The 24,286-nt window shown below is 40.8% G+C and overlaps 1 protein-coding gene across 2 annotated transcripts in view; it reads left to right on the top strand.

Annotated features, from left to right (window-relative positions):
- Positions 1-24,286, top strand: part of ppp1r12a (protein phosphatase 1 regulatory subunit 12A) — an 81,411-nt gene that overhangs the window by 31,963 nt on the left and 25,162 nt on the right. The window contains exons 5-14 of one of the 2 annotated variants that reach the window (XM_031898949.1): positions 569-713; positions 2,750-2,824; positions 3,800-3,885; positions 15,346-15,503; positions 17,898-18,022; positions 19,483-19,599; positions 19,979-20,194; positions 20,792-20,886; positions 22,543-22,659; positions 24,040-24,192. In XM_031898949.1, coding sequence (XP_031754809.1) covers positions 569-713; positions 2,750-2,824; positions 3,800-3,885; positions 15,346-15,503; positions 17,898-18,022; positions 19,483-19,599; positions 19,979-20,194; positions 20,792-20,886; positions 22,543-22,659; positions 24,040-24,192 — 1,287 coding nt within the window. The remainder of the gene's footprint in view (positions 1-568; positions 714-2,749; positions 2,825-3,799; positions 3,886-15,345; positions 15,504-17,897; positions 18,023-19,482; positions 19,600-19,978; positions 20,195-20,791; positions 20,887-22,542; positions 22,660-24,039; positions 24,193-24,286) is intronic. The other variant, XM_031898950.1, reaches the window with a different exon arrangement.

Genomic DNA, 24,286 nt, shown 5'->3' with positions numbered 1-24,286 from the left:
AACTGTCATCCAAATTTTGAAAATGTGGGCAGGGCCAACAACAGATCAGATTTTATTAAGTAATTTCACTTGTTTGTAAGAACGAGGAAGTTGAAATGTTTAGTGCAAGAAATAACAAACCATATATTTCTTAATTTAAAACAATAGGCTATTCTTTCCCTTTACTAGATCTATGAAGAAGCATGCAAGACTTTGTGGTCATTGGAATCTTTGCTGTACAGAAAGCAATAGAATAAATACAGCTTTCAGTTCCAATTACAAGCCATTAAAACACATTTTGTGACTGTTTGTAATTACGTATGTAATAAGGTGCCTCTAACTTCTGTTCGACACACATGTCCCAGAATGAGAAGCAAAGTACTTGATATTGAGTGGCTTTTCTGTTCTTTTTCTGGTTTTCACTGTTCCCCATCCAGTGTTCAGGTTCTGTTAGCCTGCAACTCCAGTGGAGGAAACAATATATGTGATAAGTGATTGTGAACAAAAATATTGCTTAGGATATGCAAAATCGAATCTACATTGAGTCTAATCTTACAGTGCTTGCCTTAATACACATCTCTTTTTATAGACTTTTACTTCAGGCAGGATATGATGTTAATGTAAAAGATTTTGACGGCTGGACTCCACTACATGCAGCAGCTCACTGGGGTAAAGAAGAAGCTTGTAAAATCCTTGTAGAAAATTTTTGCAACGTTGAGGCTGTCAACAAAGTGGTAAGTTGCTTCTAGAGACACCGTAATAACATGTTGCTTGTTGCAAATGTTTTATTATAACTTTCTAAATATATTACTGTAAAAAGAATTTCCAAACTGTCAGCATTGTTCCCATCCTCATTGGCTTTCCATGTGTATTTTATGTAGTACAACCTGCCTGCTGTCATTTATGGCAGCCTTAAAATGTTTAAAAACACCTTTAAAAGCACTGTTCAATTTTGGGGAGAGTTGTAGTTCACCAATTTTTTATGTTAATTTCATGAAGCACAATAATCACTACAGTATTAAATTCAAATATTTTCTATTGAAGTTGTGATCACATTTTCTAAGTTGCTTGGTACATAATTATTTAAAATAGCACGTTGTCACTTTAATAGCACAGTTAACACTTTGTGAGTTGCAGTTCACCAATACGTATCTAACAAAGGAGTAAACCAATCTAGCATTTTCATTCAGCAATCAGAGAAGGGGTTGTCTTTTATTTATTATAAATCATCTTCTCAGGAACTTGAAATAATAACACTTTATTTAGATGGCTATATCACTGGGCTGTCTTTACAGTATTGCCCCACAGGTTAAACAAATGGATACTGTACACGTGTTTAAATAGATGTATCCATCATGTAACCCATCTTCCCATTGCAGAGAGCCATGTCTATTAGAACAGTTTGCTAATATGACATGCACTTTGCAATATTGCAATAAAAGCGCCACAACCTGGCATACACTCCTACATAGCAGTATGGTTGCAATCTGTGAAATTGTCACAATTCTGGAAATGCATGGCCTAGTGTGCAGTTCTATTTAAAAAAAAAAGGGACATTTGAACTTTTTTTTGCTGTTACCTATGACACCTAAAAAGATTAATATTTTCAACTTTATACCTGTGATCTGGTTCAAAGCAATGTAAAAAAAAAAAAAACAAACAAAAAAAACCCCCATTGTGTTCGAATAAGGGTTTTACCACCACAAAACTTTGCATAATGGAAGAAATTTAATTCTAAGCAATATTCTAATGTACAGTTAAACATTTTTAATGATTTTAATGTTATTCGTGTGTGTATTTACTCTTGAAAGCAGTTAGAAAAGCTTTAAATTCTGTTGGGCAGTGCACATAGGTGTGCCTTCTCTGTTCATGTAGAACATGTGTTTGCAGTCATGCAATTATGTCTGCTAGCAAATGCAGTGTTTATTTCCTGCTTTGGCTGTTCTATGGAGTGGCAGTAATTTGAGAAATTCTCTTAAAGGAGAACAGTCACTATTACACTATAGATGTTGCTTTAATTATTCCTCCTCACAACTAATTGTTTAAAGTTTTTACAGCTGTTCAAGACCCTGCATGGATTTTTGCAAAACAAATTATGAATTATATTGAAACATCTCAAGCAAAGGCATACTATTTGCATGTTTAAGATAGTACATATAAACATCGCTGAAAGTATTTAATTTCACTTCATTCCATCATGTGCAAAGGAAAAGGGATCTTGAAACTCTTCTGAGTGGGACTTTGAACCAGCCTAGACCTTTATAATCCAACTATGCTGTACAATGCTACACAAACTGGCAAAAGTTATTTGTAGTGAGTGTATGAAGAATAAAAGTTCACAGTTGTGGCAGGTGCTTAAAGCCTCTGTCTTGGTGACTATTTTCAGTTCATAGCTCCAGACCTGTAAATCTGGATCACTTTCTGGCCACAAGTATAGTTCTTTGTAATCACCATTGAGCTGTATGGGAGAGGCCTATGCTAACCGCTTTGTGTTTGTCTTTGGTAGACAGTTTATTATAATGACAATTTTTAATCGCTTTTGGCTCACCCCCCACAAATGTGACAGGCCCAGTGGAACAATGCACATAAATGTGCATTAGCTAAGATGCCCTTTTGTGGCTGTATTCCATTGTAATGATGATTTGAAAAGTGATTGCTTTATCAGTCTTGTAAGTTGGCGGATGAAAAAGCAAATTATGCTGCCACTCTGACAATTTCTGGTCTAAAGGTAGTTAAATATTAATAACGGTTACCATTGATTCTCTTGCAGGGTCAAACTGCATTGGATGTTGCAGATGAAGATATCTTAAGCTATTTGGAAGAACTCCAAAAGAAGCAAAATCTGGTTGGTTACATGTGTATAGAATGTTTTACTAGTCATTTTATTTTGCCAGCCATAACTACATCAGTTATCGGTCTTTTTGTCCTTTTGCTGATAGAGGATGCTAAGATGCATCACACTGTATCTTGGCATTTTTTCCCTCATATTAAATAAAAGCCACCAAGTTTGCCCAGGAGCAGTGACCCATAGCAAACCAATAAGATATTTGCTTTTAAACAGGTGACCAGTAAATGATTTCAGCGGGTTGGTTCCTATGGGTTACTGCTCCTGGGCAAACTTAATGCCTTTTATTACATAACCCCATTTGTGCCTTAATACAATTTTTTTCCCTTGAAAGGCAAGAAAAATATGAAAAGAAAATTCATGTCCTAATAAAATTGTCATGGTTAGAAAAAAATGAATTTAGCTTTTAAGTTAAGAGGAATACCCTTTCTTTTTAGAAGGCATTAATGCTTGTTCCTATAGGAAACCCCTGTACTGTTGGTGCATGCACATTGCACCACACTGACTGTTTGTTACTGTCTGCCTTTCCAAGGCTGATTTTTAGTTTTCTTTGATGAACAAGTCACATGGGAGGCCTGCATGTCATCACTTTGCTGGCAATGCCAACCCACTTTTTCTTTCCAATCTTTGCTGCTCTATGCTCTTTTTTTTCCCCATCACTGTTTAGTAGGACCAGCTGCTCAATTATACACTGAAAATCAAAGATGGCCACTATATTGTTGCTCAAAGAAACCATGGATAGCTGTATTTTAAGGGGAATTAATGTGTTGTCTGTGAAGATTAGTGCTGGGGTGTCCATTTAATGCTAGTCAGTAATTTCTTCTGCATCTACCGAAATTTAAAAAGTGTATACTCTACTGCCAATTGTAATTCTACTGTCAAAAACCATGTTACCTGATAAAATGATTTTAATGTTTCTGAATTGTATAATTCTGTCATGCAGTCTATTTCAGTATTTATAATCTTCATTTCCAGCTGCTTAGTGAAAAACAGGAAAAGAAGTCACCATTAATTGAATCTTCAACTACCGAAAACAATCAGTCCTTGAAAACGCTAAAAAAGTAAGTGTTAGGATAAATTCTTCATAAGACTCCTACATGTAGGGGATCTGTTATCTGGAAACACATTGTCCAGTGTCCTATTTAAATAAACTATTTTTCATCAACATTCTTTTTCTCTGTATAAGCAAGATAGTTACCATCATGTTACATTTTTCCACTTACAGAACCTTAATTGGAAAAATAAGTTTCTCATACGTCCTGGGGGGACACAGGGACCATGGGGTTAAATCCCCTCCCATCAGGAGGCAGGACACTTCATAAACAAAGACCTTCCCCCCTTCCATCAACAGATATTCCAGTTTTTAATGTGTCCTCGCAAACTCAGGAGGTAGACAATCAAGGCCTCCAGGAAGGCCCTACGCTAATTCAATCTTCAACGACTGGAGAATAAATCCAGTAACCGGGGTAGGACCTGAACCAGCGTGCTGGGCTCAATGAGTCATCCCCCATCGCGGGACTTGTGCTACGGTCTGGGGTGTCTCCCCTCTAGGGCAACACCACCATGCCAGACCGAACACTTGGTCAAACAGACCAGTAGAGGTGAGCACGAGCTATGCTCTAGTCTCCCTCACAACACTGGGGGGGGGGGGGGACAGAGCTCCAAGATTACTTTTTTCTCGTGCAATAAATGTAAAAATAAACTTAAGACAGGCCAAAAGGAACCACTTTGTCCAACATGCTCTGCAGCAACCGCCACAGATTCCATCCCTCCAGCACTACACACAAATCCTGTATCAGTGGCTGTGGGGAGAAATAACCCGGAGGAAGCTCCCACTCCATCAGGCTCTGGGACTTCTGGAACCTCTGAGGCACCAGCATGGGCAGTGTCCCTTTCAAATTCCCTTCAGGGAATACCAATGCTGGCCTCGTCTCTAGATAAAATTCTAGAAAGATTGAGTTCCCCACCTGAAAGTAGAAAACCGGTAAAACGCAGGGTAACTACACCCTCAGGGCCTACCATCCCAATAGTCTCCCCTTCAGATTCAGAGGATGATCCTCTTAGCGAAGGGGAATTATCCCATCTGGATCTGAAGGAGAAGAATCCTCGTTTCCATCTGATCACTCTAGAAAGGTGGAGGATTTAATTTTGGCAGTACTAGAGGTACTTAAGATTGATGAATCAGCCCCTTCGTCTAAGAAACCAAAGGGTTTATTTCGCAGGGCAACAGAACATTCCATTTCCTTTCCGGTCCATAAGCAACTACGGGCTATTGTCCAGGAGGATTGGAATGCTCCAGAGCACAAATTACAGATAACTAAGAAATTTGCTAAGCTGTATCCATTTCCTAAGGAGGAAATAGAAAAATGGAGCACACCACCGCTGGTGGATGCTCCAGTGTCACGCCTTTCAAAGAAAACTGCCTTACCAGTGCCAGACGCGTCAGCATTTAAAGATGCAGCAGATAAGAAACTGGAAGGCTTTCGTAAAGCCATATTCACTTACACAGGTGCAGCATTCAGGCCCATTCTTGCAACCGCCTGGGTTGGACGGGCTTTAGAGGCATGGTCTGACATCCTTTTAACAGGAAACGGAGAAGAAATGTCCTTTGAAGACATGGAGAGCATCATTTCACGGATTCAAGAGGCAAGCTCCTTTCTTTGTGACGCCTCTTTGGATATCCTAAAAGCCGTAGCTCGCTCATCAGCTCTATCTGTGGCAGCACGCCGAGCATTATGGCTGCGTCTTTGGTCGGTGGATTTAAGCTCCAAGAAGTCCCTTACATCCCTACCATTTAAGGGTTCGCGTTTGTTTGGTGAGGAGCTAGAGAAAATAATTTCACAAGCAACGGGAGGAAAAAGCACACTGCTTCCACAACCTAAAACCAGAGGAAATCAGATTACAAATAAGAAACCAAGATATTTTCTTGGACAAGGATTTCGCCACTCCAAGACATCTTCACCACCGAGACAATCATCCTCTAGGGGACGATATGCCTACAAGAGTAAGAACAGCTGGCAGACCAGAAAGAACCCTCCAACGACAAACAGTCGTCAGCATGACTGGCCGAGGTCAACCCAATTGGACCTTCCGGTGGGCGGCAAACTAAAACACTTTGCACATAGATGGCACGAACACCTGGACGACCCATGGGTAGCCAACACCATCAAGATAGGATACCAGTTAGAATTCCACCACCTTCCCCCACCAAGATTTTTCATGTCCAGAGTACCGAAAGACCCTCAAAAGAGGACAGCCTTTCTTTCCATTGTGGAGGAACTGATTCAGGCAGATGTAATAATTCCGGTGCCTCCAGATCAGCGATTCACAGGATTTTACTCAAACCTATTTGTGGTACCCAAAAAGAATGGATCATTTCGCCCGGTACTAGACCTCAAGTTTCTCAACAAATGGATAATTTACCGACGATTCAAGATGGAATCAGTATGTTCGGTCATTCGGGCCATGGAACCAGGGGAATTTCTGACATCTCTGGACATGAAGGATGCTTACCTTCATGTCCCAATTTTTCCAGCTCATCAAGCCTACCTTCGATTTGCCTTTCAGAACGACTTTCAATTCACAGCGTTGCCCTTCAGGCTATCGTCAGCACCACGCATCTTTAAAAAAATAATGGCAGCTCACCTCCCAGTCCAAGGAGTTTGTATAACTCCATATTTAGACGACCTACTGTTCAAGGCGAGATCGTCACATCAAGCAGTGAAGAATAGATTGCAATCTATACAAACGCTGCAACAGTTCAGTTGGACGATAAACAGACACATCCTCATTAATACCGACCCAGCGGATGCCCTTTCTGGGATTCATCTTCGATACAAAACAGGGAAAGGTGTTTCTACCGGAGGACAAGATTCAGAAACTGATATAATTGGTCAGAAGACTCAAGGCGGAGCGGAATTCATCCATCCGATTTTGTATGAAAGTGCTGGGAATGATGGTATCCTCCACTGAAGCAGTCAGATTTGCACAATTTCATCTCAGACATCTACAGAAGAATATTCTATCAGCATGGAAAAATCACAAGCGACTCTCCAAGAGAATCAAACTATCACACCAGACAATGAGTTCCCTGAATTGGTGGTTAGTGCGACCACACCTGTCTCAAGGACGGTCGTTTGTGGAACCAACGTGGCAGGTGATAGCCACCGATGCAAGTCTCTCGGGTTGGGGAGCAACATTCAAAAATCGGACAGCGCAGGGTCTCTGGTTGGAAGCAGAAACCAAAATGCCGATAAATATACTGGAAATCAGAGCAATATTCAAGGCTCTACTGCATTGGGAGAACCAATTACTAGACCTAGACATTCGAATTCAATCAGACAATGCCACAGCAGTGGCATATATCAATCGGCAAGGGGGGACGAGAAGTCCCACAGCCTCAAGCGAAGTAAGCAGAATCTTGAGCTGGGCGGAGACTCATGTGTATCAGATTTCAGCGATACACATACCAGGAGTAGCAAATTGGGAAGCCGTTTTCCTAAGTCGCCACCAGTTAGATCCAACCGAGTGGGAACTAAACTCCGAAGTCTTCGAGTACATAGTAGCCATCTGGGGTCAACCAGAAATGGACCTCAAGGCATCGTGTCACAACTGGAAGACAGAGAGATTCATTGCAAAGACAAGAGATCCATTAGCGACAGCAGTCGACGCTCTGACAGCAAAATGGGTAGCAACATTGGCGTACGTATTTCCTCCCATAGCTATGCTGCCTCGTATACTCAAGAGAATAAAACAGGAAAGAAGTACGTTTATCGTAATAGCTCCCTGCTGGCCGAGAAGGTCATGGTTCTCGGACCTAAAGGAAATGTCAGTCGAACAACCGTTGAAGCTACCCAGTCGGGTAGACCTTCTACATCAAGGTCCAATAGTGCACTCCAAACCAGAGATGTTCTGTTTGATGGCATGGCTGTTGAGAAGTCCATTTTAATTAGAAAAGGGTTCTCACCTGAAGTGGCTCAAACCATGATCAGAGCTAGGAAGAACGTCTCTTCTAAATCATACAAAAATATGGAAATTATTCATTAACTGGTGTTCATCCCGAAGAATGGACTATGAGGAAGCAGACATTGCTTTAATCCTACAAATTCTTCAGGAAGGCTTAGACAAAGGACTGGGTCTAAGTTCTCTAAAAGTGCAAGTGTCCTCTTTATCGGTCTTGTTACAATCAAGATTAGCATTACAGGAAGATGTAAGGGTATTCCTACAAGGAGTGGCTCATGTAGTTCCTCCTTGGGATCTGAATATTGTTTTGGTAGCACTGACCAATCCTCCTTTAGAACCAATTTCTACCATTGAAATGCAGTGGCTCACTTGGAAAGCGGTTTTCCTAGTCGCGATATCATCGGCACGAAGGGTATCGGAACTAGGAGCATTATCTTGTAATTCTCCTTACTTAATTTTTCATAGGGAAAAAGCAGTCTTAAGGACCAGACCTTCCTTTCTGCCCAAAGTAGTTCACTTAAACGAGGAAATAGTAATTCCTTCTTTTTGTAGCATGCCCAAGAATGCCAAAGAAGAGAAGTTACACAACCTAGATGTGGTACGTGTCCTACACACGTACGTGGAACGAACAGCCTCATTTAGAAAATCGGATGCATTATTCGTAATTCCGTCAGGCAGCTGAAAGGGATTTCCAGCTTCCAAAGCCACCATTGCCAGGTGGATCAGGGAGGCAGTCCGTCGGGCATATATTTCCCTCCAGAAGCCTCCTCCATTTCGAATAAAGGCACACTCCACTAGGGCAATGGGTGCCTCGTGGGCTTGCAGAAACATGGCATCTGCGGAACAGTTGTGCAGAGCAGCAACGTGGGCTTCAGTTCACACTTTCACTAAGCATTACAGGTTTGATACCTTTGCATCTGCAGAAGCGGCATTTGGTCGCAAAGTTTTACAATCAGTAGTATTGTAATAGTTATTAATAGTTAATCTGTTTTCTTCCTCACCCTATCGAGGGACCATGGTCCCTGTGTCCCCCAGGACGTATGAGAAAAAGGGATTTCTTTACTTACCGTAAAATGCTTTTCTCTCTAGTCCTATGGGGGACACAGGGCCTCCCTCCCTGAAAACAATGGGAGGTAGCTCCTTCTACTCAGCCAGTTATGTTACGAGTTAAGTTATCAGTTGGAATAGTTTGCTCAGTTCTTTGAAACAACTGGAATATCTGTTGGTGGAAGGGGGGTTATATAGGGGGGAAGGTCTTTGTTTATGAAGTGTCCTGCCTCCTGATGGGAGGGGATTTAACCCCATGGTCCCTGTGCCCCCCATAGGACTAGAGAGAAAAGGATTTTACGGTAAGTAAAGAAATCCCTTATTTCCAGACAACAGATTCCATACCTGTAGTTTAATTTTTACATTTAACCCTTTAAAGTACTGTTTACTCTTTTTTTAGTTTTTCTTTATCAGAAAAGATAAAAATGCACTATTCAAGCAAATCTATGGTGTGTTCCCTTTGCCTAGACAATGTATTAGAGCTAACTTTTTTAGCTAAATGACCTACACTGACACAAAGATCTGTTTGCACACTCTTTCAAAAATGACCTTTGTGTGCACCTAAAGGTAAGAACAAAGCTAAGAATAAGTACTAAATCATTTGTTATTCGTGCACAACAGTTTGTTGTGTAAGCTGGCTTCAAAATTTGCACAGCTTAAGGGGAACACTGTTGGAGAGACAGATTGCTAAGAGCAGGATAGTGAAGAATAAATTGATAAACTGTACATAAATATTTGGATGTTTTCTGTAAAATCAAGCCAATTTAAATTTTAATCATTTTCCCTTTTAACTGTAAAACCTGTTTTATCACCAAAATCTGTACCCCTCCCAACTGAAATTTAGGCAGGGCTGCTGCTGGATACTAAACTGGTATCCAGCTAAACTGGTGTATAAAAGGCACCAGAGTCACCTTTAACCCCATTTCTGTTTGAGATGATTGTGCTATAGAAATAATATTAATATAAGATATTAATATGCCTGCAAAGTACATCTGGAGAAAGCACAAGATTGCTTTAAAACTTGACGTTGCTTGATTCATAATAATTTGGCCAGCCATGTCATCTGAGTGAGGCTTTCTGCAAATTGTTCTTTATGCTTTTTAATGGATAAAGAATCAAGAATGTGAAGTAACTTTCCAGAACAGGTGCACTTTTGTAAGGTGCACTGTTCCTTGTAATTGCCTTTAACCACCCTGCTAATCAAATTCATAAGTGGTTTTGAAAATAATGTCAAAAGGCTTACGATGGCCCACATATAATTTTCAGATTTAGTAAACCTTCATGAGAGGCACTTAGCGTAAAGTAGAATTTGTTCTTGAATAGTGTTCCATACCCATCTGCAAACTTTTCAGGGCTTGTATGACACTTGCTAAAAGCACAAAGTTGCATGTATGTTTGTGTTTATGCTTTTTAAAAAAAGAAAGCCTTGCAAGGTAGGATTAATCCATTTCTGGATTCAGTAGCCCTGCATGCATAAATAGCTATACAATCTAAATTTCTTTAACAGGTCTGTGGGACACAGAAATGGGGTATAATATACACCCCTAGGAGGCAGGACACTGTAAAAAAGAAGACTCCTCTCTCTGATACTGTATCACCCACAGGGCCGCCATCAGGGGGGCACAGGGGGTACAGTTGTCCCGGGCCCGGACGATCGTCTCTTTAAAGGGGCCCGGCTGTAAAACAGTTTTTAAGGTCGGGCCCCCTTTAAAGAATTACTGGACCTGTCATTGGTGGTCAGCGGGTAATTTGATTGGTTGCGCCCCGTGTGTACGTGTGATGCCAGTACGCACGGGGTGCAAACTTAGAAAAGAGTCTTATGGCTAAAAGTTCTAGTCCTGATCCAACAGCTCAGGATCAGCTGCGGTACGTCCACCACCTCTACTTCCGTAGCCATCTTCCTCAGCAGCCCAAACCAATCGACACCGGTTCTAGGCTTTCCATCACACCAAAGGATTCTGTCTGACATGTTAGCCAACTTCAGCGCTTGTATAACAGGCCAGCGCGGTCACAAGTCCAGCTGCAGTGATACATTGTATTTGGCAGGATGATTGATGTTCGCTTCCGCCTATCATTCAGCTTAGTGTCCTATTCGGCTGTAAGTTAACTTTATGGCTATATTTATATCCTGTCTGCCCCAGGCTATTCTTCTACTTGTTGGGGTTCTGTAATTGGCAGCCATTAGGGAAAATATGTGTAACTGTTGTTATTATAATCATTATTTATATAGTTCAAGTGAGTTACACATCAGTTTATATTAATTTGTAACCTGCTATTTGTTAAATTATTTTAAGTACCTTTGTACTTAAAATAATTTAACAAATATCAGTTACAGAATACAAGTAAGATTATCGGAGTTTTTGATCTAAGATGCCTAATAACCCATAGCAATTGATTAGTCCGCTATTATCAACCAATCAGTATTGATTAGTCGGCTATTATCAACCAATCATCATTTTTCAATGTGTTACTAAATGTAGGTAAGACTTCTTATTATATTTCCTTGTTAAAGACTCATGATTTGAAGGGTCCTGTCATTTGTGGTCAGCGGGGAGCCAGGGGACGTAGCTCGAGGAAGCAGGTGGACGCTGGGGGGGGAGCTGGAGGATGCTGGGGGGGGAGCAGGGGAGCCACAGGAAGCAGGAGGATGCTGGGGGGAGCAGGGGGAGCCACAGGAAGCAGGCGGACACTGGGGTGGGAGCTGGAGGATGCTGGGGGGAGTAGGGGGAGCCACAGGAAGCAGGCGTACGCTGGTGTGGGAGCTGGAGGATGCTGGGGGGAGTAGGGGGAGCCACAGGAAGCAGGTGGATGCTGGAGGGTGCTGGGGGGGAGCAGGGGGAGCCACAGGACGCAGGAGGACGCTGGAGTGGGAGCTGGAGAACGCTGGGGGGGGCAGGGGGAGCCAAAGAAAGCAGGAGAACGCTGGGTGGGAGCTGGAGGACACTAGGGGGAGCAGGGCGATGTAGGGGGAGCTGGATGCAGTGGGGAGTGGGCCATAGTATGAGGACACTGGGGGAGGACCAGCAACATTTTAGTGGGTGCTGGGCTGGCTAGCAACATTTTAGGGGGGCACTGGCTACCAATGTTTTTCGGGGGCCCTGGCTACCAATGTTTTAGGGGTCCCTGGCTGCTAATGTCTGTTTTTCCGTTGTACTGATGGAAGGGACCGCTGGGGGCGGGGCATGGGAGAAGGGGGGCCGAGAAAATGTTGTTGTGAGGGGCCCCGTGATTTCTGATGGCAGCCCTGATCACCCACTGGACACCAGTGAAGCTCATTTTTCCTCCCCCTCGAGATGACCATTATCTGTGGTCAATCCTGGCAGCAAAGGTTGACCCAGAGCTCTCCTCTTTGGAGCTACTCAACGTAGGGCATGTGCTGCTGGGGCTAATACGTTTCACTGAGCAAGTCATAAAGTGCTATCCTGCTACACTATCCAGGGTTTTTGGTCTGTCCAGCAATCATGCACTGCCTCCCTTCTTATGGTAGCTGGGGCCTTCTACTCCAACTGTCCCTTTACAGTAAGTATCGCCAATTCCCAACTTGGTGTCAGACGCTTTCCTGCTTGGAACATCCAGTTCCCCCTGCAAACATTTTTGCACTAACAGGGCAGGATTTCTGTTCCGGGATCTCCTGCCTGCTTGTGTCACCATCCTTCAGGTGACATGAACAGTGGCCACAATTTGTTGTGCTCTCTACATGCCATCCTGTCCTGTACGGCTTCTGAAAGGCACACAACTGATGCAAGCAGCACATATTCCACTTTCTATCCTGAACGCTGAGACTCCTGCTGACCAAACAAAGCACATACTAACTGGGAGGCAGGCACTGGAGACAGGAGATCCACAACTACTCAGACATTAAGGGAGGTAAAAGGGGTTAACCCTCAGTTATATAACTCAGTATATGCCTACTTTAGGCATATACTGTGACTGAGGGTAAGAGAGCCCCTTCGTAGGCCCACACAGTCAAAAGTATATAAAAAAAAAAAAAGGACCCTTTGTACTCCTTTTCCAGGACTTGTTCCCCTACCGCAGGGGGCTCAAACTCAATTTACCTGGGGGCTGCAGGAGGCAAAGTCAGGATGAGGCTGGGCCGCATAAGGGATTTCACAAAAAATTGGCTTTCAAGGGATAATGCGAGGCACGGCGGGCGGGAGCTGCTGATTGCGGAAATGACGTTATGCCATCAGTGAGCAGAGGGATCCCTCTTGCAGCCCTCACTGATGCTCCTGCTCAGCCCTCTAAATCCACCAAGACCCCCCCCCCCCCCCATAAGGGCCTTACACCTGTCCACTAGCACCCATAAATTGACAGCATGCCTGCACAAGTTACTTTATTAGCTCGACCGCGAGACAGACTCCCATTCTAAATCTTCTAAATGCTCTACCCACAAAGAATTATCTGATAAGATCCCCCCTTCACTAAAATATCTGATCATGCTGAAGTTGGCTAAGACTTAATGATTCCTCACAATCTCTTTGCAAGGGACAAAAGAAGTCCTTATGTTTTCATGCTGTGCACCGCAGGATACTATATAATCAACTCTGAATAGGTTTGTCTATAAAAATGAATTCAGGTCAATCCATTATCTCAAGGAGTTCTGGACACATGGTCTGCCCATCCTTCGTTGATGCCCCTGTGTTCCAACTTCCCTAAAATACCACACCATACACTCTGTTTCAGGTGCTTCTTCATTCAAAGGCTCAGTGGACTAGAAATGGCAGGGTTTCCTTTGATGGGGTTTCACTATGCTGGCCAAGTCCGTATGCCCTATTCTAGCTTGGCCTTACAAATCAAGAGACACATAGTCCATTGCAGTCATTTTGGGCTTTCTGCAGTAGGGCCTCACTAAAGGCATCTCTCTACTTTCTCTCAAGTCCCAGGTCTTATCCGTCCTCTTTCAGAGGAAGTTTGCCAACCTTCTGGATATTCATACCTTACTTTAAGTGGTGGCACAGTTTGTTCCCCTTTACAGAGCACGTTACCTCAATGGGACCTTAACATGTTTCTCAAGGCATTGCAGAGTGATCCTTTTGACCTATTGGCCACTGTACTGCTTTTGTGGATTACAGGCGATCACCTCTGAAAGCAGAATTTTAGTGCTTGGTACTCTGTCCTGCCCAATTTTCTTTTCTAGTTTTTTATTCTGATATGGTTGTACTTCTGTTCTGCGCCTCCCCTTTTCCAGAAAATCGTGTTTGACATCAACCAGGATATCATTATTCCAACCTTCTGCCTCCATCCCAATACACCTAAAGAGGTAGCTATTCATTTCAGGTCTGGTCTGGGATTCAAATTATTCCCCAATATTTCAAGTACACAGAAGCCTACACAATAAATGCTTCCTCACCTCTGTTTTACCAACAGGACCTTACAAATGCTCCCCTGTCTCTACTCCCAGGTGGTTTAGGGAAGTTATTTACAGGGCAAACTTGGCCATGGGAAAGTCTCCCCCTTTTTGTGTTTGAGCACATTTGACTAGGGGACTTCAGGACCTGAGCTATTCGGAAAGGTACCTTTTGTGGAGCAGCTGTGTAAGGCCACTACTTAACCCTCTATCTATTTCTTAACCAAATTCTACAAACTTAAGGACTTTGCGGCAGCTGACGCACATTTTGGCAAGAAAGTACTGTAGTTCACAGTTGTTAAATTCAGGGCCTTGCTTCCTTTGTCCCTCGTTATTTGGCAACAGCTTTTGGCCTTTTTCGTCAGGATTTAGATTTAGCCAAATTAATGTGCATGGCTTAACTGAATCATTTAAATCACGTGAGTTTTTGTCACAAAAAAACGGAAGTTGAAAATCTTTCACTGCGTGCTTTGCATGCAGTTCTTTCACCATTCCACGACCCTATTCGCATATGCAGATTAGTATTCATACGAATCTTTCATGTAGGATTCAGGGTTTGGCTAAATCTCAAAATAGTGGATTCAATGCATCCTTATTCCCCATGGTTTCTGTATGTTGCCATTAAATCTTTCCCTCCCTGTAAACTGACGTTTCTAGATTAATCGTATTTCTTTCTCTCTCTCTGTATATAGTTTGTATCACTACTTGGGGTATCACAGTTTGCATTTGTTGGACAAACCGCATACACCTGGTTCTCATATGCCATACCAGAAATTATTTTACAGTTCTCCGTGCCGATTGCCTTGAAGGCGTGTGCAGAGATGTGGCTAGAGTTACCAGTTAAAAAAAAAAAAAAAAAAAAAAAAAAAAGTTACCGGTTAAATGCATTGCAGGGAGTGCCAACAAGGATTGGTCCAGCCTTTGCCTGCAAGCATGGAGATCCTACATGCTTGCATGCAAAGGGTTAAAATAACACTGATGGTGGCCCATACATGTCAGTAGTATATAGGATCCAAGAAATCTGGATTGGATGCTTTTGTCAGGCTTAAGCTATTTGTTGGTGAGTAGGGTTTTAGGCAGCTTGGCAATTGCTGCTTCCTTTTTTAAGGGAGTTCTTATAATAGTTTGCCGGTATCTTTAGAATTTATTGTTTTCTCCTATTTAGTAAAGAAACCCTAATTATTGAGCAAGAGAAGACTGTGTCAGCTATTGATTCTCTTGAAGAAGAGAAGGCTGATGAGGAAGATGAAGGCAAAAAAGATGAATCAAGTTGTTCTAGTGAGGAAGAGGAGGAGGAAGATTCAGAGTCTGAAGCAGAGACAGGTAAGATTTACCCTCTGAGATGACTACACTGAAACCTAAGTTTCTCTTTCAGCAAGTATTTATATCTATTGTACCAGCAGTGATCCCCAACCAGTGGTTCCTGAACATGTTGCTTACCACCCCCTTTAATGTTGCTCCCAGTGGCCTCAAGTGCTATTTTCTTAATTTCTAACTTGGAAGCAAGTTTTGGAGGCATAAAGACTGTACTGTACTGCACTGCCAAACAGAGTCTCCTGTATTCTGCCAGTTTACATTGGGCTACGAAATAACCAATAACCACAGCCCTTATTAGTCACTCCATGGAAACTTTTTTCATGTTTGTGTTGCTCCCCAACTTTTTATATGCTTAAATGTTGCTCATGGGTAAAAAAAGGTTGGGGACCTCTGTTCAAGAGCATGATCAATCTCTGTTGGTGTACAAGGGCAATGTCATGCAGTAAGATTTTGTCAACCACAGTACATCTGCACTACTACACATGAGAAATTCCCTAAAATCCTTTCCTTTTGCCATACATTTAGATCACAGTAAGTTAAACATATTACTTGCAGCGCCCCAGTTTAATCGTGGGGATTGATCATCTTAAGTATTTTCCCACAATTAAGCTGGATCACGGCAAGTAATATGTATAACTTGCTTCAATCTAAATGTTTGGCTATAGGAAGGCATTTCGGGAGACATGTTGCCTGTGGTAGCGCAGATTTATTGTCAGCAGCATTTATTGCTTTGTGCCATTGCTTTAAAAAGTGTTAAAATGACAAGGCAACACAAAATATAATTTTTTGCCTAATATAAGAAAACAAAATTCTAAGCAGCTTTGCAATATACATTTATTACACATTTGTAATGATTTTTGAGTTATTTGTATATATTACTGCTATTAAAAGCAGTGTTTGCCTGTCTTTTTCTATTCTCTGCCCTGGGGGCTCAGATTGTTGAAACACTGTAACACAAGGCAGCAGATTGTTCGTTTTCAAACATGACCACTCTTCCTAACTACTCATACCATTTCAGCCTTGTAAAAAGGAGTATAACAGAAGTGTGCTTGGCATTGTGGGAACTGGAGTTTCAGCTGAACGAGAGTTGATTTCTGTTACTTTGTTTCTATAGTCCCACCTGTAACCTTTCATACCATTTATAATTTACCGTATATACTATGGTATAAGCCGATCCGAATATAAGCCGTGGTACCTAATTTTACCTAAGAAAACTGGAAAATCTTATTGACTTGAGTATAAGCCTAGGGTGGGAAATGCAGCCGCTACTGCTAAGTTTCAATAATCAAATGATTTAATAAAAGGACACTCACAAAAAGTGTGTAAGTAACAGGAATGATACTGAGAGTTCTACAGTGTATTAAAGCTCTCAAAGATATATACATGTTAAATTATAGAGAACCATACACAAAGAAACAGGCATCTTACACTTCTTATTTGTGTATTTACATGACTCCACTACGAATTGCCAGTTGACTCTTTTTGTACACATCGAAAAGCAAAACTGATAGCATAAGAAATTCCAATTATCAAAACTTATTTTCTTATCTCTATGTATTACCGCGCGCAAATCCACCCCCCCCTTCCCCCGCGCGCACGACGAGTATAAGCCGAGGATTCCTTTTTTAGCACATTTTCAGTGCCGGAAAACTCCGCTTATACTCGAGTATATACGGTAACTTCTTAAAGAGATTGTTGTAATTTTAGAATAGCAGTAACATATGATAGAAACCCTGGCCTATTTGATGTACTCAGTCTGAAACTATCTTGAAATGGTAACAGGTGCTGTCATGAACCCCATACCTGATTATAATAATTACAGAATTATATATCTCCTAATATTCTTGACTTACATAGATTATGAGTATATCTTATTTTAAAGCTAATCGGGCAACAGGCTGTTTCTCCACCTACATAGAAACACAAAGCAAAACCCAAGTGGATCCACTTGGATGTCAGGCATATGGAGGGGATTCCAGCAAGAAAGTGAATCTTTCACATTTGCTATCGAACCTGCCCCGTGCATGTTCCTCAGTGATTTTTACAGCAAAGAACGGGGTGGGAGTGGGAGTGGATCTGCTTGGATCGCGTTTTTCTCCATCTCCAGTTCTGTGCAGGTTAAGTAACAGCCTGATGTACCATTGGCTTCAAAATGTGCGTTTTATTTTTTTGCAACCTCCCCAAACAAGCAAATGTTACGGTGTATGGCCATTTTTAGAAAGGCATTTGTTTTTTGCAGTGTAGTAGTTTAGCCTTGTCGGATTCATTGAGTGATTCCTGTGCTGTTTTTTTTTTTTATATAAGTAATCCTTGCAATAATTCAAATTAAATTCATAACATAAAATTATTTTTCATGTTTATTTTAAGTCTCTAAACTTAACTTGATATTTAAACCTGCAGACAAAACGAAATCTTTGTCATCTGTGAACAGCATAAACAGTAACAGTATACCACAGGCAAGTGTTACTGCAGTGTCATCTACAGTGCATTCTGGGCAAGTCACACCTACATCACCAGTCAAAAAGGTAATGGAAATAAATGTGGTGATACATATATTCAAAAACTAGTTTAATTTTATAACCTGGTATCCGTTATCCGGAAATCCAATATCCAGAAAGCTGAGTAATGGGAAGGCCTTCTCTTAGGTTTTAATTAAATTCAAATGAACAGTGCCTTGTACTGATCCCAACTAAGATATAATTAATCTTTATTGGAGGCTAAACAATCTTACTGGGTTTATTTAACGTTTTAACGTTTTGTTTTTTTTTGTTAGACTTAAAAAATTATGGAAAGAAAGATCCCTTATCTGGAAAACCCCAGGCCCCAAGCTTTTTGGATAACAGGTCCCATACCTGTATTTGTATAATATCTTTATACATGCCCTGAACAGATGATGTATTCTATATATTTTACACCTAATATTGGGTGATGCATTACACACCCTACCCTTCTATAGAAGATTTACTAGTTCCTCAGGCTGTCCTGTGTAATTGACCCACCAGTTAACCAAGGCTTATTATTTGTTTACTTATATACTTATTTTTCTTTCTGAAAATAAGAAATTGATATCAAATATACAGTTACTAAAGATTCATTGCCATGGTTTGAAGTGCATGACATAAATTTGTAGAAGTATGATTTCTCAATTTTGTTTACAGAGCTTAGACTGTTTTCTTGTTTGCTTTTCTGCCTTTAGCACACAGTTTTAACAAACTGATTTATGTTTATGTAATCAAATTAGTTTTGTTTTAGTAAATCTTTGCCTGGATTGTACTCCTTAAATTCTGAGTTTTTGTTGCTTGCAAATTTTTCAAGTCTTGGGCTAATTTGCACACTGTGTTTTCTGCTGCAGGGAAACTACAGCTTTGACTTCCTTTCTCCCCAAATGTGTTCACGTTGGTAATTAGTTGGTTGACCTGCAGCCAACAAATTTACCCGCGGGTTGGGCACGTTTGGCTTGAAATTTGGGTGACCATTGCGGATTCGGGTTGGGTGCGGGTCAAAGTGGGGAAGTACACTCCTTCTCTGCTCCTGAAGATTTTCTGTCTTGGAATCAGAGCTGCGTGCGGAAGTGGTGTATTAATTGGACAGATGTGGGTGCTGCTCCTACAGTGGCAACATTTTGTCAGTTGGGTGCGGGTTAAGGTTTTGCAGGTCAGAGTCTTGTGTGTATGGGTTCAGTTTTTCCTAACCCACATATCATTAGTGCATGCAAACTCAGTCAGTGCTCACAAAAATGAAATGCAAGGGGGCAGAGCCTGCCTCTCCTTTGTTAGCTAAGACGTAGCATGTGACGTTAAATGTGCGAGCAGTGTACAAGCATTGTGTTGAAAGGCTGTAGAAATGCTTACAAAAGTAGGTTATATATATGATTCTATGTGGTGGTCCATTTTTTGGTGGCAGCATATATTAACTAATGGAACTTGTTGAACATGTGCGTTTCTCATTTTTCTGTTTTATTTTGTCTTATTCTGCTTGGGTTCAGTATGAATTCATTGCACCTTTTATGCCAGTGGTGGAAACCATGCATCCTACATCATGGAGACAGGGCTTGCGCAAAACTGGCATTGTACTTGTACCAAGTAAAGGTGACAAGTCTCTGGTGAGAAAATGGTGTGCACACTTGTGATTTCAGAATGTAAATTCACAACGCACGTTTTTATTTATTTTTAAAATTTATATTCCAGTGGTGCAGATTTCATATTTTGGGGAGTTTTTCTAACACTGACTGATTATAAACCTTTGCATATTTTTATAATATTAACAATTTTTCTGTGTGCTGATTGTTTTCTACAACTTTAGGATAACCCCATGAAGTTTTACTCTTGGAGCATGTGTTGTAAATTCTACTATACTTAAAGGGTGCTAAGCTAATTGAGATAAATGATTATCATTTGATTCTGTTTGGTTCTGGATATGTGTGAAAAAACTTTCACATAAATTACTAAAACATTTTTTTTTTTTTTTAAATCTTTTTGCAGTTTCCAACTCCACCAGGCAAAACTTCTCCAAAAGAAGAAGACAGAAAAGATGAATCTCCGGCCTCCTGGAGACTAGGTCTTCGTAAGACTGGAAGCTATGGTGCATTATCTGAAATTACAGCTTCAAAAGAGGCACAAAAAGAGAGAGATTTCACTGGTGTTATGCGCTCCGCTTCAAGCCCAAGACTTTCCTCCACCCTAGACAACAAAGAAAAGGTAATATCCATATAACCGAGTTTAAACATAGCATTCAACTAGCCCCAAGCTGGAGCAATTTGGATAGCTGGGACTAACTTTCAAGACCAACATACATTAAAGTCTAAGACTACCTTTGAAGAGAACATTTTGTAATTATTTCTAACCTCCACAGAATAAAATAGAATGCATTTTGGAAGGAGGCTTTTAAAAGTATTTTAAAGTGCTTATTTTCTAAACATTTTAGCAAACACATACTATTTTGGGGCCATGTTTATATAGTTTCTTCATAGATCTAAGAAGGAACCATACCCATACCAGCTGTAAGCAAAACCCCCATGATGTTACTCCATCCCACACATATTCATGTTTTTTTTGCACATATAACAGTTCTCCATCAACTGAGATGTGCCTAAATACCATTCTGTTCCATTCAAATAAATGAGCACAGGCAGGTGGTTTCCATTTATAAAAAAAAAAAAAAGTGCTTTCTGTATCACGGTAAATCAACCATATAAGATTAGTTCCTATCACATGTAACCTTTCTGCTAATATTGTTTAACAGCATCTCAATAATGGAAATTGTGGCATTTCCACTTTTTTCCCCCTTGTATCCAGGAAAAAGATGGTAGAGGAGCCAGACTTGCATATGTTGCTCCAACCATTCCAAGGCGTCTTGCAAGTACTTCAGATATTGAAGAAAAAGAAAATAGGTAACCCCCCTCCCATTTTGTATAAAATTATATTTTTCAGATATGATTAGGTTGGTTGAAAAGTTAAAACTATTGGGAACATTTTAAATTCATTTAGGTATTTTGCCTATCAATCTAATAGGACATTAGTACAGGTATTTTTTTACTTTGGTGTTTATGTAACCAAAAGTCACATGATTTTCATACTCAGTTCAGCCAGGTGCTTGGATCTGGCCGAATCCTGCTGAAAAAGACTTTGCCAAAATCCCAAGCACAGATTTTGAGCAGACCTAGTGGAGTTTTCTGTTGATATTGTCAATGAAGAACCATTAACTGCTGGCCATACATTGAAGTATGTAAGATTATATCCCCTGTCCGTTTCTAAGTCCGTTTTAATATCCTGCAGCTTTCCACACACTATTAAATTCTGTTGGGCTAGCCCTTTTTTTAAGAGAGTTGTAACACTACATGGGCACTGTGGGAGGCTATCAAGAAGGTTTAGGGCGATTAGTCACTGCAACTTCTAAAAACTCTGTTGCTGCAACTAATTGTGGTTATTTAGCTGCCATAGGTTAACACATGAAATGCGGCAACCAATCATGCCCAGTTGTAGCTTGGAAATCTTTAAAAAGCCACAGCTACTAATTGCCTTGTCTGTCTTTGCTCTTAGGCAAGTGGCCTAGATAAAATGCAAACTTAACTGAGACAGTAGCAGGTATAACAAGCAAACACTGTAGCTGAATAAAAGTGATGCTGACACCAACAAAGACACTTAAGGCAGCTCGGCAGCTTATCTGCCCGTGTAGGGGCAGAAACGAGCGGGCTGGCCGACCGATATCTGGCCTGAAATTGGCCAGATATCGATCGGGCAGGTTAAAAGATTCAGTCGGATCGTGGGCCGCATCGGCTCGTTGATGCGGTCCCCGAACCGACTGCCCCATTGCCACCTACATAATGCGGTCGTTTGGCCCCAGGGCCAAACGATCGGATTATTTATTTATTTATTTTTTTTAACTTCAAGCTCCCCGATATCGCCCACCCGTAGGTGGGGATATCGGGAGAAGATCCGCTCACTTGGCGATCTCGCCAAGCGAGTGGATCTTACCGTGTATGGGGAACTTTAGGCCTTGTTTTTGCTCTCTTTGGCTAAAACATCAAAACCATACAAATGCATGCTAAAGCATATAACCATGTCTGCCGAGGTGGAAGTCTGCAGAACTTCACTTACAGGGAATAATGTACCCCCTTGTTGTAAAATACAACATTTCTGGTAAGCCTGACCATTCGAGTCTGTGAGTCTTTATTATCCCACCTAAATAGGTAGAACCTTTTAGTATTTACCATCTCCAAATGTGTCTGTCTTTTTAAATTAAAACTGATATACATTTGAAAGTATGTGTGGTGGTCTTATATTTTGCATACTATACAGATATAAAAGGAGTGCTTTACTGGGATCACTGTTCTGCAGTATTTTAAGAAATGTGACCCTCATTTGCTAACAGTTATTCTGTTGAACCATCCAGTAATACATAGCAATCAGTTTTCATTAGTTGAAATAACAAAAGTCATTTAATGCCTTTTGATTATTAAACTAATGCAAAATGTCACCTAAAATATAAAGGACTTGTGTGGGATTTTCATTGCAGCATTTTAAAATTAAAAATGTTTTTGTTTTAGAGACTCATCTTTGGGCTTTTTACGTGGCAGTAGCTCTTATACAAGAAGAAAATGGGATGAGGACTTCAAGAAAAATACTTCTGTTAATGAACTACTAAACACTAGTTATCAGAGAAGGTACACACAGAAATGTTTGTTTGCCTCTGTTGCTGTCTGTCTGTCTATCTGGCCCAGACTGGGATTTAAAATAGGCATTTCAAGTACAAATTTTTCTGTGGATCTTTCAGTGGTTGTCTGAATCCAAAAACTATGGATTTGGTGCATCCCTTTTTTAATACTTTTTGTAGAACAGAATAATAGCTTGAAAAGGGCATGTTGCCTTATCGAAGCAGAATAAAATATCTGTGTGAAAAATAGTAGTAATAATTAAAACTTCAACAATCACACATGTAAAATTGATTTTGATAAAGAATTGCATTTTTATTTTTATGTGTGACTTTAGTTTACTGATTTTAATCTGATCTTAAACCTAATGGCATACAGTGCCAGTGCTCAGGCTACCCTATATTTTAAATCTGAGTATCTGCAAGTAGTATTGTTTACACAGACCTAAAGGTGGCCATTCATGGGTCGATAATAGGTGCTGATGATAACTGTGCCAATTTTCATCTAGCTATCAGTTGGACCTATTTGATTTTTCCCGTCTGGACAAGGGCTGCATTGGCGACCATTGTTGATGTTTAGGTGTAAGGCCAGCTTAAAGGAAAAGTAACACTAAAAATTTTTAAGTAAAAAAAATCTATTCTACCCTGCCCCAATAATTGCCCTATCCTACAAACCATTTATTATTTTGAATGCTGTAGTACAAAATACCTGTTAAAAGTTGGCTTCCGGTCATTTGAAGAAAGGCGATACGGCGATGCAGAGGAAGTATCAGGGGAAGCGTCCACTATGTGGCGATCGATTGATCGAGCCTAGCCTGCCTTCTGTATAGGAAGGAGTCAGGCTAGGCTCGATCAGTCGATCGCCACATAGTGGACGCTTCCCCTGCATCGCTATATCGCCTTTCTTCAAATGACCGGAAGCCAACTTTTAACAGGTATTTTGTACTATAGCATTCAAAATAATAAATGGTTTTTAGGATAGGGCAATTATTGGGGCAGGGTAGAATAGATGTTTTACTTAAAAATTTTTAGTGTTACTTTTCCTTTAAGGCTCCTGACATATGATGCATTTTCTTTGCTGTGTATCTGTTGCTTTTAGTGTTCAGTCAGCAAAGCACAGAGACAGTTAAAAACTGTAAGTGCATGCCATACTAAGCTAGGAGGTCAAAATGTAAAGTAGTAGTAATTCAACTCTTATCATAAAAATAAATAATAAAAAACTTGTTTTTATTTTTTGGCGAGTGTGCCTTGTCATCAATAGTAGTCTGCAGCTTATTAAAGTTAGGGTAAGCTCATTCCATCTCCTCAACCAACATTTACAACAGATGCGTTTACAATCCCAAACTCTCAAGTATGTATTTCATTCTAACATTTTGATCATGTTGATTCTCAGCTCCTCATTTGGTCGGCGACAAGATGATCTTGTTTCAAGTATACCTCCAGGGTCTACAGCAACTGTTACCTCTAGTGGACTTGCCCGAAGTTACTCTAGCACTATTAATAGTGGCAGATCTACAGTGAGCTCTTCTTCAGGCTTACCTAGCAGGTAGGTAATCTACCTTTCCATATAACCATAGTCACAGTTTCTCATTCATTGTTCTCATTCATCTCTGGGGGACACAGGCACTGAAGGGTTAACA

The sequence above is a fragment of the Xenopus tropicalis genome, chromosome 3, assembly GCF_000004195.4.
Source record: "Xenopus tropicalis strain Nigerian chromosome 3, UCB_Xtro_10.0, whole genome shotgun sequence".
NCBI lineage: Eukaryota > Metazoa > Chordata > Amphibia > Anura > Pipidae > Xenopus > Xenopus tropicalis.
This window is presented reverse-complemented; position numbering and strand designations above follow the sequence as displayed.